General features: G+C 37.8%; 1 protein-coding gene across 10 annotated transcripts in view; it reads left to right on the top strand.

The window, feature by feature from the left end:
- Positions 1-15433, top strand: part of CCDC7 (coiled-coil domain containing 7) — a 57607-nt gene that overhangs the window by 9333 nt on the left and 32841 nt on the right. For all 10 annotated transcript variants that reach the window (XR_005660688.1, XR_005660689.1, XM_039913893.1 and 7 more), the window contains 10 exons: positions 189-221; positions 871-1037; positions 1830-1891; positions 2516-2584; positions 4182-4254; positions 7409-7439; positions 9374-9472; positions 9843-9922; positions 10348-10423; positions 12760-12825. Coding sequence is in view for 8 of the 10 variants with exons in the window: in XM_039913893.1 (XP_039769827.1) it covers positions 189-221; positions 871-1037; positions 1830-1891; positions 2516-2584; positions 4182-4254; positions 7409-7439; positions 9374-9472; positions 9843-9922; positions 10348-10423; positions 12760-12825 (756 nt within the window). In the remaining 2 variants the exon portion in view is untranslated. The remainder of the gene's footprint in view (positions 1-188; positions 222-870; positions 1038-1829; positions 1892-2515; positions 2585-4181; positions 4255-7408; positions 7440-9373; positions 9473-9842; positions 9923-10347; positions 10424-12759; positions 12826-15433) is intronic.

The raw sequence follows: 15433 nt of genomic DNA, 5'->3' as shown, positions 1-15433 counted from the left end.
GTAATAACTAATGCTCCCTATCATATAAATGTTGAAGACACATGGAATAATTAAGTTGAATGCATTTTTGAAAATAAATGCATTCTATGAATTTAAGGAATTATTGGCTAAAGGGTATATTTTATTTCATGCCTAAATTTTATCACTGCAGTGCCTGGTGTTGATTCATACTTTTTTTTTCTTTGAAGTGGTTTCAGCAGGAAGTAACTCTTGTGGAAAAGGTAAATCAAACTTCTAGAAATTATGTTAATATCTTGTATCTCAAAACTTGGAAACTTTGAACCCTTAACAGTTACTATAATCAATTAATAGGTATCATCTTGTCACATAGTATGGTTCTAGGCTTTATGGACTAGACAAGGAAAGGTAATTATAGTACAACAGAGAGAAGATAAAGTCTATGGCCACTCTGCCCCAGAGTTCATAATTAAAATGTGAATGCAAAGAACATGTTAGGCTGAAAGCTTTTATCATGCAGCACCTTTCTAGAATGAACTTGATGGATTTTTAGTACACCTCGATTGTACAAAGAAGTATGTTAACTTTGGATTTGGAAGTTGCCGGCAGGCTCTCTTTCCGCAGTATTTTATGATAATCAAGAATCCTCTAGACTGCAGGCTCATTGTGGGCAAGGAATGTGTTTTTTTATTGTTATTATCGTACTGTCCCAAGTGCTTAGTACTTTCACACAGTAAGCGCTCAGTAAATACACTTAAAAAAAGGAATGAATGAATCTGGACAATGCTCTGGGTCACACGGATGCCTCTTTGCATCAATCCATCATTCACCTGCTCACATCTGCTTTGTTGTCAAACTACTGAATATTGGTACCAGAAAAATGGTTTTGAAGACCCTGACTTATTTTTTTAGTTAGGTCAAGAGCAGAATGTTCCTGATTGGGAGCTTCCTTTGCCTGATAAAACAATAACTAAGAATATTACAAAAATAGCAAAGCAAGTGAGGAAACTTGAAGAATTGAAGGATCGCTTTCAAAGGATACCCAAACCCACCTGGGCTTTAGTCCCTAAAGTCAAACAGTAAGTAAGATATAGTTACTATGGTATAAAAGATATGAGACAGAAGGTGGGGTCTTCCAGGAGTTGAATTAATAGCCTAAGCATGTGAGGGTAGAGGTGAAGAGCAAGACAGTGAAGAGAACAGGATGGAGAGCCAGATGATAATAATGATGATAATCGTACTTGTTAAACTCTTACTATGTGCCAAGCACTGTTAGGGCTGGGGTAGATATAAATTAATCAGGTTGGCCACAGTCTCGGTTGCACATGGAGTTCACGCTCTCAGGTTGGACACAGTCTCAGTTGCACATGGGGTTCACGCTCTTACTCCCCATTTAACAGATGAGGTAATGGAGGCCCAGTGAAGTTTAGTGACTTGTCCAAGGTCACACAGAAGACACGTGGCGGAGTCAGGACTAGAACCCATGCCCTTCTGACCCGCAGGCCCATACTCTGTCGACTGAGCCATGGATAGCTTGGCTTTCTCTCTCGTGGAGTTTGAACTCTGTTGGAATTCTTTTGTTTCTGGTGTCAACTCCCACTCGGGCTCTTTGCCCCTTGAATCTTTCCACCGATTGCGGGTTCAACCCTTATTATGTCTGTGCAGCTGGGGCCCCCTAGTGGCGAGATGCCCGAATTTGTTTGAGGGAGGCAGTTGTGAAGGGCTGAAGAGGAAATGCTCATCTTGCTCTCTTGGGGCCTATAGTGGGTATTTCAGATGGATGTTCTTTGTTAAATGAAAATCTCAACTTTTATTATCTGGCATTTGTGGAAAAGTGATTTTTATTAGTTGAAGCACCATCAACTTTTCAGAGAGAAGAACAAGCCTCTAGACCTGGGTCAAATGTTGAGAGATTCAAATTTCAATGTGGAAGGTAAGAGTAATTGGATTTTATAAGTCACTTGTATTAATGCATTTGGGCTTTTTTTTTTTTTTACATTTCATGGAGTGTCTTTAAAAGGACTGGGATTTTTTAAAAAAATTACACTCTTTTGATTTTTAATATAGAAAATTACTGCATTTGTGATTTTTCAGGAAAATATCTAGCAGGGATTTGCAGTTTTCTAATGAAAGTGATAAATTGTAATTGTAGATACATTTCTAATTGAAAAATGATAAATGAAAGACATGTAAGGATGCAACCTAATGACTCCTTGATTGCACAACCTCTACTGAGTTTAGACGAATAGTATTAGTCCCATATCACCCGATGTTAGCTGTTGTTAGATTTTGTTAGCTGAGCTTCTGTGAGATATTTATTTCAGTTGTTTAGATTGGAATAGTGAAGGTATGCACATAGGTAATAATTTACAGAATGCTCCTGCCAGTATTCCAAAAGTCCGGACGCTTATTTAATGTTAGAATTAAATACCTTTCTCCTTGAAAAATCAAATACTTTCAAGAAGGTTGCAATTTAAATTACCGAGTAAACTGTTGAATTTCTGTTAGACTTTTACTGAGAAATAGAATTATGAAAATCCTTCTTTATTTTCTTTAGAAATTATTAAAACCTGTGGAGTAGATGTGATGAATATCCTTCAGGAGGCACAAGATGATTATTCCTCCTGTAAGTTTAAAATTACCCAAGATATGTATCTCTGATGTTATAGTCTCAGTTGAAGGCTTTGACTCAAATAATTCACTTCAAATAAAAATGTATTCTTGGGAAGATTCTAGTTGAACTTTAGAAATGACCAAAGGACTCATTTCTGAGTGTGAACTTTGAAGCCATCCCCAATCCCTTTTTAAAACACCTGTACAAAGATTAACATCCCAGAGAAAAAAATAATTGATTTACAAAAAGTTTTATCAACTTAGTATTCTTTAGCAGTGCTTAGTATTTGTAGTATTTATTAGTATTATTGTATTTAAGTGATTACTTTTGGTCAAATACTCTTCTAAGTGCCGCGGTAGTTACAATTTAATCGGGTTGGGCACAGTCCCTGTCCCACATGGGTCTCACAGCTTAGTCTAGTGTTGTATATTCAGTGGGCATGCCTTAAATATTAATTATTTTTATTATAAAATATATTTTTCTACCAGAGGAAGATTTCAGTGCAGAAAGAGATCTTTCCATTTTCTCTACTAAGATATAAGTATATAAGATATAAGATATCTTATATAAGTATATAAGATATATAGTCATTTTTAAATACTAGATGGAGATTTCACTGTACCACTCTGAATTCTCTACAGATTGACAACCAGAGATTGAAGCTATGTCCTTAAATCACAATATGCCTTACTGGAACCTTGAAGTGTTGGGAAATCGTCAGGTGTATATTTGGCTAGTTGCCATATGTATATTCTCTCCCAGGGCTTAGTACAATGTTCTGCATGCAGTGCTTAATAAATAGCATGATTACTACAAATAATGGTATTAAGTGCTTGCTCTGTGTCAAGCACTATTCTAAGTGCTGGGATAGATACAAGTTAATCAGGTATAACACAGCCCCTACCCCACATGGGGCTCACATCCTCTCTCTGGCTTGGAAATCCCTCACCCTTCATGTCCGATAGACCACCAATCTCCCCAGATATATTAAAATCATATCGCCCAGGAGACTTCCCTGATTAGCCTCTAATTTCACCATCCTATTTACCCTCCCTTCTGCATTGCTTGTGCACTTGGTAGCTGATCATATCAAATTCCCAGAGAAAAGTGGCAGTCACCATCTCAAAAATCTAGAATTATCTTGATGCAAAGGAACAATTTATCAGTTGCTTTTTTTCCCTAGCTAGGCTATTCTTAGATGATGGCATAATAGTGTAGGATGGTAATTGTAATAATAATTTTAGAATTGAGCAGTTATAGCATCTTTTCTCCCCACCCATCACATGAGAAGCAGCGTGGCTCAATGGAAAGAGCACGGGCTTTGGAGTCAGGGCTCATGAGTTCGAATCCCAGCTCTGCCACTTGTCGGCTGTGTGACTGTGGGCAAGTCACTTAACTTCTCTGTGCCTCAGTTCCCTCATCTGTAAAATGGGGATTAAGACTGTGAGCCCCACGTGGGACAACCTGATTCCCCTATGTCTACCCCAGCGCTTAGAACAGTGCTCGGCACATAGTAAGCACTTAACAAATACCAACATTATTATTATTATTATTATTATGTAGTACAAAGTAAGGTTTTGTGATTTGTTGGTTTTTTTTCCCCTTGCAGCAACTGATTTCCTGACTCATCGTTTACAAGACATACTGAAAATATTTGAAAAGCAGTCAACTAAGTTGCAAAGGTGGGCTTTGTAAAAACAGACGTTAGGGTGGCTCTTGGTAATATTATTGAACTGATTCTCCCCCTCTGGTTGGGGAAAGAATGGACTAGCTTAAATATGTAGGTAGATGTTTACTTGGACTTAATTGAGAGAAAGGGAAAATCTGGTTTTTCCTTTTGCATATCAATCAGTGGTATCGCTCACTGGGCCATACACATCTTATAATGCGCACACAAGGATGCATCATGCTGTTCATGGGGGTGTGTCTGGGGTTGGGGTGAGGCCCCTTGCTACCAGCACAATTACCTCTGCTCAACTCCATTGTGACATTTCTTCAAGGTGGTTTAAGGAGCCATCTTGGGAGGGTGAAGAGAGAGCAAAGGGAGAAAAAAGTTGATTTATTTTATTGCTGCAGTTTCTTCAGATGAGAAAGCACAATAAAAATCTTGCTCTTAAAGCTCTCCCTTTTTTTCCTACAATATATCTACGGCACAGTGTAAACCAGGGATTGGCAGTCACCGGGACACACACGTACCAGAGGGTGGCATGCTAGACTGTCATACCTGACATTCCAGTCTGTGTTTTCAAAGTAAGAATGGCCAAATTATCACTGATATTAATAAGAAAGACTTCTTACAAATCAATTGCTGTAATTTTTATGTAAGATTATACTCTTCTTCATAGACAATTAGCTGTTCAACTAAGGGGCTACAGTGCTAATTTTAGATAGCCAGTGTTATTGAGCACTGTGTCTTAGCCTTTTCATGGTGTAAATCAGCTAAACAGTGTCAAGATTGAGCTTTTGACCAAAGACTTCAAGATTTGCTGAACTGATGTCATTCATGTGTCCTCTTTATTATCCATTTATTACCTCTTGCTTTTTCTATCTCTTTGGTTGGGAGGTACTGGAAGTAGGAGTGTAATGATTCACAGTTTTGGTTTACGAGAAAGTATTCTAGGACTTTAAGATATTAGGAGGAAAAAAACATACACCGATTCATGTGGTTTGTATTCTGCTTTCGTTTGTAACGTCGAAAAAAATCATTGGTGGCATGTGCTTTAACAGATAATGAATAGGGAGAATAAACCAAATTTTAAAGAGAGGACTGAAGCGAGGTTACCCTCTTCTGTATTATCACTTGTCCCCCTTTGCTCTCATACAGCTGTCTTTTGTTAATTTAATTTATTGGCATTTTTTTTGAATTACCTGATGGAAAATTAACAGAATTTAGAATCATAAGTCTAGAAAGGATTTTGAGAAGCTATCTAATCAATTTTTGCAATTTTAGACAAATTCCAGAGTGTTTTAGACAAATACAAATCTGTTCTATTTTAAGTATCTCTGGAGAAGGCGATTGCATAGCCTCCTTTGGTAACCAAGCCTTCCCTTCAAGAACAAGTGTAGATCCACAGAAAACTTTAAAAAACCCTATTATTCACAAGCCACTTACAATGAATAGTATAACATTTATTTTTATCTTTCACATTTAGATTTTTACCACAGTTGTTTTTATTAAAAGTGGAAAAGATTTATGCACTCATTTTTGCAAGATAAGTGACTGAAAATTGGAGCAAGTAATAATAATTTTGGCATTAAGTGCTTACTAATAATGTTGGTATTTATTAAGCGCTTACTATGTGCCGAGCACTGTTCTAAGCGCTGGGGTAGACATAGGGGAATCAGGTTGTCCCACATGGGGCTCACAGTCTTAATCCCCATTTTACAGATGAGGGAACTGAGGCACAGAGAAGTTAAGTGACTTGCCCACAGTCACACAGCCGACAAGTGGCAGAGCTGGGATTCGAACTCATGAGCCCTGACTCCAAAGCCCATGCTCTTTCCACTGAGCCACGCTGCTTCACACGCTGCTTACTGTGTGCTAAGTGCTGGAGTAGGTATAAAATAATATCAAATCAGATAAAATCCTTGTCCCACATGAGTCTCAAAATCTAAGGCATTAGTCTTTGAAAAGAACTTTGTAGATTGTGCTTTAGTGTGTTGTCAGTTAAGTAATAATCATTTATATATATGCTGTAAAAATCTAGCAGTCTTGTTTGAACCTTAATTTTGACTTTTTCAATTTGCAATGAAAAATGTAAGGAACACTATTTAACACAGTCATTTCTGATGGCTTGTACTTTCATTACATGATTTGCATAAAATGTGATGGACATATTAGGGAATGTTCCCTCCACAGTGTGAGTCTGTTCTAGATAAAACACAATCCATAAATCTTTGCAGATAGATTCACTGTGGGGAGATGTGGTCTGTACATCCACATGGCAGTTAAGGCGTGAAAGGACAATTTTTACCAACCTCTATCTCAGCCATGCTATGTTGTACTGGGCTGTACAGTATTTTGTGTTTATGCAACATTACAATATTTAATATGGTAAAACAACAGTGAGTGGGAAAGGGCATAAGTCATTTCACTAGAGACAGACACAGCAGTAATATAGCATTTTGTATTGAAAAATGTCATTCAGGGTGGTATCTGTACCACCCAATCCCCTAGCCTAGCCCACTAATTCCCACTGAATCAGTGATTACTATAACATGATTTTCACATAACAGCTCCCATGTTATAATACCTGTGTATTATTTGGTGTACTTATTAGTAATTAATTCATTCTGTTAACATTTTAAACATCTTTTTAAGTCTCCTATAAAAATATTTACTAATGTGTATAGCAATTCAGTCAAATCTTGATTGTTTGTGGAACTGGAGAATATGCATGGCATGGATAATTGAAATTTATAAATAAAATAGAAAATCTTGTTTAGCCCAGTAGTTCCAATATTCTTTTCCTTTCCTCCCTCCCCCCAAATCTTTCAGCAGATTTGTCAATTGAGTGGCAGAATTTGCCGATTTGAGTTTTACCTCCTCTTGAGGCCCTCTTAGCAAATATTTATTAAATGGCCACAGAGCGCATGGTCCTCCACTGGAGCCAACAAGTAAGGAAGTCAATTTGTGGGAAGTAGGACAAAGGAAAAAGAAGCAAAAGATCAGGATAATGTACAAAATGGATAAGCAAACAGTGAAATTAGGAGCTGATGATTTATGTTAATTTAACCATAACTATGTAGAAGATACAGTACTCTTCAGGAGTCTGTCTTAAAAGTTTGTGCATCATGTTAGAATGCACAAATTCAGATGAATGATTTCTTTTTCAGAGTTTTAAATGAACAAGATATTCTAGAGGATGTAAGTATACTATCCTTTTAATTTGACATTGTTCTTCATCACTACCATCATTATCAGTCATCGATTGCTTACTTTGTTAGAGCATTTTATTAAGTGTTGCGAAACAACAGATTTCCCCTCAAGAAGATAATAGGCTCCAAACGAGAATTCTGGAGACCCGAGTGTCATCCTGACTCAAAGGGAGCAGGAAACCAAGGCCTCAAGCTGCTCTTCTGATATATTGCTGTATTCCAGTGGCACTTTTATTTTAAGCCTAGCAATTTTACTGCTGGAAGAGTTGTCCCTAACCACCAGTCAGTCAATCAACCATATTTAAAGAGTGACTCGTCTACGCAGGGCTTGTGAGAGTACACTAACACTGATGTTTTGTGGCAATGTTTTTTTTCCTCAAATTTTGCATCAGTTACCTTGTTGAGATCTGAGCCCACTGGGGCTGAGAGTCCATGGAAAGGGTATGGGTTTCCTGGGCACTAAAGTCACCCTCTCCCTCCCCACCTCTTTTAATGGAGGAAAAACCCATATCCACTTAGGAGTGGAAAGCAAGAGAAGCTGTTGTCACAGCATTTAGAACATTGGGAAGGTTGTGGCAAGTATTTTTTTTTTTTAAATGAAAGAGGTGATGTACCGGAACTGATGGGTTTTTTTTCCTATTAAAACTGATTAGTCTTTTAAAGTTACTTCTTCCTTATTCTGGTTTGTGTTCATCGTTGACTTTTCTCCCTCTTCCCCTTTCATATTGAGTCCTCCCTGGGCCAAGTCCCACTTCTAAATAAGTATACATATGTTTTTCTCAACACTTAGATTGTAGTCCCTTGCATATTCTAAGTGCTTGATAAATGGTATTGACTATTTTTAACTCCTGCAATATTCTGAACTTGAACTATCTGGAGTGTGCTATAATGAGAAAAATGTAGATGGTTATGGAAAGATTTAAAATCTGAGAAAAAGAAGTCTTAGGCAGTTACAACAAATATTACATCAGGGAATTTAGGTCTTCAAAGTACATGTATTATTCAAACTTTTTTTACAGATTTAAACCTTTTATTATTTTAGATTTAGGAAAACATTCAAAACTAACAGCATGTGATTCTAACTTTGGTTTAGCGTCAGTTTAGCTGGTAATGTAAGTGCAGTGGAACAAGATAGTTTTCTCTTGATCATGGTGGACTCTTCCTATAGAAAATTGGCAGGAGCTTCAGTCCAGTCTTGAAGATTTTTGGACCAAGAACCTACGTAAAGGAAATGATTATCGTACTAAATTATTTTGCAGTGCTACCTGCACCCTCTCATCTATCTCTTTGTTTCTGCTGGGGCAGTAGATGCTAAGTTAGTGGAAGAGTACAGCACACTGGAAATTCCACACAAGAATTTATATGTCCAAAGCCCATTTACCATGAAACTGACCACAGCTTAGAGCTGAAGCTGTAACTTAATTCTGTAAACCATCAGAAGATTGCCACCTTGGCAGTAAATATTGCTGGTGGCTAATGAAGTGCCATCGGCATAGTAGCCAACTATTTTCAGGATTCCTAATGGGCCTATGCCATTACTGGTGAAAGCTTCCGATTTAAAAGATCACTTGAGTTAGTCTTAAAGAAATTAGTAAATAGAGAAATAAATATAAAGTTCTGTAAACAGCAGTAGTTAGGAAAAAATGAATATTTTTAAAAAATGGTTCTTAGCATATATATATATATATATTTATATATTACATTTATACTATGCTGTGTTCTAAGCCAGTTTGTTATAGGCCACCTGTTCTCATATACAAATATTCAGAAAGAAGGGTTAATTTGGAGTCCCAAAGAATCTGACTTAATTTGGTATTGAGCTAATCCTGTTCATCAGCAGAGTCAACTATTGAAATTCACTTGTAAATTGAGATGCAAAAATATTTTGCACTTTAATAAAATAATCAATTCTTGGTTTTTTAGAAATACAGGCAGATGCAAAATGAGTATCAATTGTTAGCTGAGGAAAAAATGATGATGGACAATGCACTAAAAACACTAACGGAGTCAGAACAAGGAGAGGTTAGTATATTTTGGGATTAACAAAACATGTTTGGAAGGAAGTTTCTAGTAACTTCTGCAAGAGATTAGGAAAATATTTTAAAATATATTCATGGTATGTTTTCAGTTACTGTAATAGCCTGTATGCCTGAGATTGCTAACCTTATTTTTGGAGGAAAGAAGAAACAAATCCAAAACAAACTTTCTTTTACTTGTTATGCAATGGTTCCATTTCCTCCTATAACCCAAAATAGTATTTTAATAGAGCAGAATTTAGAAGCTTTCATAGGAAGCTTCATAAAATAGGGTTTTTCTGTCAATAGCAACTGCCTTTTAAGGTGAATATGCAATACAACGACTAAGTATTTGTTGTATTCTGTATCTCAACAAGGTAACTGCTGCAAAATTTGAGAAAACAAAAAGTACTGAGACGGAAGTTCTTCAACCTTCTGGGAGTAAAGTGTTAGATGGGTAAGAACCAACTAACTAAATGTATAATGTTCTTGATTGCTGGTTTATTAAATTTTTCTAGCATCTTTTATTTGAAGATTAAAGGTGTTTAACAAGGGTCTTTGACTTTGAACTGAATGAAAAGTATTTTTGAAATAAAGTGGGGAGGGGGAACAATAGGAGAAGTTCCCCAGAATTATTGACTTCTAATATCATACTCTTCCATTATTCACCCCACACTCACCACACTTAAACAGATTAGTATGGGTGACTGTTGAAAAGTGTGGACTGGGAATTTTTGATACAAATTTTCAAGCATCCAACAGGGCAGTTGATTGAGCATGTTCAGCTTCTTGCAATTTGGAAGTCACATGGGATGGGGCGTAGGGGGACACTGGAAGCTAGCTGGGGAATAACAACGTTAAGTAATATTTTTGACATTTTAGACAACAAGCTTCTCTGGACTCACCAGTCAAAGAAACTGAAAATATTAAAATAAAATGTGACTTACTTCAAGCCCAGGTAATATTTTTAACTATAGCATCTATATAATCAGATTCTAAGAGTGCTTGAGCTGCTTTCTGCTTTTTTCACTAGCTCCAAAAATTGAAGTGTCTCATCTGTCTTGAAAAATTATGTGTTTTTACTGAGATTCAAATCCTTATTTAAAAGTATGACTTCACTCAGTGAAATAATATTCAAATTTTCAGTTCCAGTGTTTGGAACTGAAGGTAGATGCAATAGTCAGGATATCCAGACTGAAAATGTAGTCTTTTTGATGCTTTACTTGTAATATAAGAAAGGAGTAACAATTAGTATTTCTTTTTATGCCTTGTATATATCTACCTCATTTTTATGGTATTTGTTAAATCTCTCACTATGTGTCGAACACTGTTCCAAGCGCTGAGGTAGATACAAATTAATTAGGTTGGTCACAGTCTAAGTAGGACTGTCTCTTAATAATAATAGAATTACTCATTCTTTAATCACATTATATATGCAAGCAGGTCCTTGGAGTTATAACACAATGGATTCCTGAAAAATCTTCTAAGACACTTCCTCCGCCCTAGTTTCTTCTGCCCCGTTCTTCCTTCTTTTCCCGGCCCTGCTTCTCTCCATGAAAACACAGTAATGACTTAAAGTTTGCCACCTTAGCAATAAAATTGTCCCTACAAGTTAAAAAACCAAACATATTTTTAGACACTTCCTAAATCTTCAGATAAAAAACCCTTTTTACATACCTCCTGAAAACAGTACTGTCTTCTCTCAATTTTGTGGACTTCTGTCCCAAAATGAAGATTGCAGAAGTTAGCTTCTGCAATCATCATCGTCTTCAGAGCACTGTAGCAATCAGAGATTAGAGCCAGTGGGAGCCTTGAATATAGTTTAGACTAGTGAGGATGTTTAATCGTCTAGCTCTAGACTGTAAGCTCGTTGTGGGCAGAGAATGTGTTTGTTATATTGTACTCTTCCAAGTGGTTAGCACAGTGCTCTGCACACAGTAAGTGCTCAATAAATATGATGGATTGATTGAGAACTTAATATTTAGGCTTCATTATATCTTCCCCATCAAATCTACATCGATTCTGACCATATTTATCAATTTAATTCTTCCTCCTCCCACACGGTTCACCTTTTCCTGTGGTGCTTCACATTTGCTCACAAACAGGTTCCCATGAAAATCAAACTAATTCAAATGAAAGGGGATTAGAAAGAAGCAGTAGAGTTAGTTGTGTTTAGGCCTGTGGTATGTTTATTCAGTTGTATTTATTGAGTGCTTACTGTGTGCAGAGCACTTTATTAAGCGCTTGGGAAAGTACAATACAACAATAAACAGTGACATTTCCTGCCCACAACAAGCTTATCTTATAAGAATCCTCCCTTTAAATTTTCTCTGGCCTTGGCAGGGCGAGGGTGCCCCACCTTATTCACACACTTTTAAGAGTCCCTGCACTTCCATTATTTCTGCAACAAGTATCCCCATGTAGCACTGCAACTTCTGCTTTCCTGGGGAAACTTGTGCCAGTGACCCAGGGTTTCACTTCATTGTGATTGTTCTGGGTAGGGAAATTGTCAGTGAGGGGAACAGAGATATCAGGACTTGCTCCAGGAGGCTTGTAGGGAGTCAGAGGACTCTCAGGGCAGAGGACGAGTGAGTTTCTCAGGGGCTCTAGCTGGGAAAAAATGAGAGCCTAGATCCAGTGCTGAGGAGGTGAGGCTGGGGAAAGGGACATGTAGAAACGTGGGCCTGGGGCTGGACACACAGAGCATGTGTGAGCTAAGGCCCACTTGGGGTTTTTCCTGGGATACTCCTTTCTCACTGGAGTCTTGTCTTGGTTTCAAGCCTTCTGGCCTACTTACTTTTTCTCAATCAGCCAGTTTTCTGGAAGTGATTTCCCCCATTGCCACACTGGAATTTATGCTTTGGTTGCATGGACTACTACCCAGATACATCTCTTTTACTACTTTTTACACCAGGCCCAGTGATTGGAGCTAACAGTTTCCTGGGCATACTAGTACCTATTTTCATTGTTGAAATGGTGGTCCATATTGCAATGGACAAATTAAGTCAAATACATTTAAAAATGAACACCATGTGGGACAGGGGCTTTCTATATCCAACCTGATTGTCTTGTATTTACCCCAGTACAGTACCTGGCACTTAATAAGTCCTCAACAAGTACTATTTTTAAAAATGAAATCTGATTTTTGAACATTTATGGTGTTTTCAAAATCATAAAAATTCTTGTCCAGATAAAAATCTAAGTTAAGTAGCAGCTTCTAAAAAGAAGTACATACAGTCCTGGGTTTTTAGAGATTCTGAATATAAAGTGAAGTATTTTCATATCACCTTGCAGAAAACAGTAAAAATTCTGGAAGCTGAGAAGAAAGCCCTTCAAGAAAAATTGCAACATGCTTTACAGGTAAAGAATAGCATTGCTGTTTTAGATAAGTTTACTAATGAAAGAAATACTAGGGACTTTTTATATTGTTTGGAGGTTAAAAATGGGGAGCGTTATTCTAACATTTTAGGAGCCAGTAGACGAAAAGCAAAACAAAAATAAACCCTTTGTCATTTTGTAGTGAAAGGTTTGCTTCAGTCAAACAGTTAACACTTTGTTGAAACAATAATCAATATCCAAGCATTCTTCCTACCACATGGTACTTGATTTCCTGCCAACATGTGCTGTACAGAAATTGTGTCGGGGGAAGTGCAGTTAGGGCAAAGAAGGTTCTAAAAACATTGAAATAATACATGACATAGACTGGGTGTAATTGTGGAAGACGAAAAAGCCTTATAAAGTTTGTTTCACTTGTAAAACCTCCAACTATTGTAGTTCACTCTTCCTTCCTGAGTAGCAGTGTGATCTAGTGGAAAGAGCATGGGCCTGGGGGATGGAGAACCTGGGTTCAAATCCTGACTCTGCCATTTGTCTTCTGTGACTTTGGGGCACTTACTTAACTTCCCTGTGTAACAGCTTCCTCATCTGGAAAGTAGGTATTCAGTACCTGCTCTCCTTCCTACTGTGAACACCATATGGGACAGGGACTGTGTCCAACTTGATTAACTTTATGTATCTCTTAGCTCAGTACTGTGCTTGGTACGCAGTAAGTGCTTCATAAATACCACAATTATAATTAGCATTATTATTGTTATTCGTTGGCCATCAATGATCACAGTTATGTTTTTCGTAGTGGTGAATTGGCCTCAAATTATTTTTCTATATCTCTATTCCTTTTCAAACATGAAATTTGTATAAAGTTCATTTGGAGGGAGTAGAATATGAGTATAGACTTGACATCATCAATACTTGGGAACTGTGATAATTTTAAAAAAGATATTAGACTACCCTCCAGGTCAGCTACATTTGTTATGCCTTTTTCTCTTTTCCCCCAATAAAGGCCTTTAAAATACAAATAAATATACTAAAATTAAAAAAAATTAGTTCTGAAATTCTGGAACATCCCATTCAGTTCTTTAAACTGGAGAAGCAGCGTGGCTCAGTGGAAAGAGCCCGGGTTTAGGAGTCAGAGGACAAGGGTTCTAATCCCGGCTCCACCGCTTATCAGCTGTGTGACCTTGGGCAAGTCACTTAACTTCTCTGTGCCTCATCTCATCGGTAAAATGGGGATGAAGACTGTGAGCCCTATGTGGGACAACCTGATTACCTTGTATCTACCCCAGCTCTTAGAACAGTGCTTGGCACATAGTAAGCGCTTAACAAATACCAACATTATTATTAAACAATAGACATCATCATCATTACCTAAAAACCAGTGGGCAGGAGTTTTTGTTTGGTGCGGAGAAGAATGTTACTCTTAGAGGTTTTGGAAAAGTGACAAGATTTTATGTAAAATGATGTTTTAGAAAGATGATCCAAGCTGCAGAGCAAAGTATATAGAGTGGAGGCAGGAGGACCAATGAGGAGGTTGATAGAGCTGGAAAGTTGGGCTACAATGAGCACCTGCATCACTGTGTGTTGGCTATTTGAATGGAGAAGAAAGGTCTGGTCTGTGAAGTGTTGCGGAGGCAAAACACTGGCAGGATATGGTAACAGAATGAGTGCAGGAGTTGAAGGAGAGTTAAGGAATCAAAGATAATACCCAGGTTGTAGGCTTTGGAAAAAGGAGAATTTAGGAGGGAAAATGAATACAATATTTGGGATTAAATTTTGAAGTCATTTGGCCTAGAGATGGCAACTGAAGCCTTGGGAGCAGATGAGTCCCCTAAAGGAGTGAATATAAAGGAGCTCCAAAACAGAGCACTGAAGATCATTCATAGGGAGTGAGTGGTAGAAGAGGAAGCAGTGAAAGAGATTGAGAAAAAGCGACTGGAGAGGAAGGAGCAAAACCAGGAGAAAATTGTTGGCAAAGCCAAGACTAGATTACATATCCAGGAGGAGGGAATGGTCTAGTGTCAAAAAAGATTAGGGTGAAGTTAAAACTACCAGATATATGGCATTGAGGAAGAAGTCAGAATTGAGGAGGAACTCATTGGCGTCCTTGGAGAAAATGGTCTCAGTAGATAGGGGACAGAAACCAGATTGTAGTGCGTCAAGAAGAAGTGTAGGAGAGAAAGTGTGGCAAGCAGGTAGGTGGACACAGCCCATTCTAGAAGTTTGGACAGGAATGGGACCAGGCATGGCCTAGTGGATAGAGCACAGGCCTGGGAGTTGGAAGGACCTGGTTTCTAATTTTGGCTCCGCCACGTGTCTGCTGGGTGGCCTTGGGCAAGACACTTAACTTCTCTATGCCTCAATTACCTCATCTGTAAAATGGGTATTAAGATTGGGAGCTCTCTTTGGGACAGGGACTGTGACCAACCTGATTAGCTTGTATTTACCCCAGAGCTTAGTACAGTACCTGGCACATAACAAGCACTTTACAGTACCATAAAAAAAAAAAAGAAATGGGGCAACAGCTAGAGGGTGCTGGGGGATTGAGACTATTTTGGGTCAGAATGAGCATGAGAAAGTATTACCTCCTGATTTTTTTTTCTTTTGTAGATATGTGGGCCTCTCTGGCAGCTGT

The sequence above is a fragment of the Ornithorhynchus anatinus genome, chromosome 13 (assembly GCF_004115215.2).
Source record: "Ornithorhynchus anatinus isolate Pmale09 chromosome 13, mOrnAna1.pri.v4, whole genome shotgun sequence".
Classification (NCBI taxonomy): domain Eukaryota; kingdom Metazoa; phylum Chordata; class Mammalia; order Monotremata; family Ornithorhynchidae; genus Ornithorhynchus; species Ornithorhynchus anatinus.
This window is presented reverse-complemented; position numbering and strand designations above follow the sequence as displayed.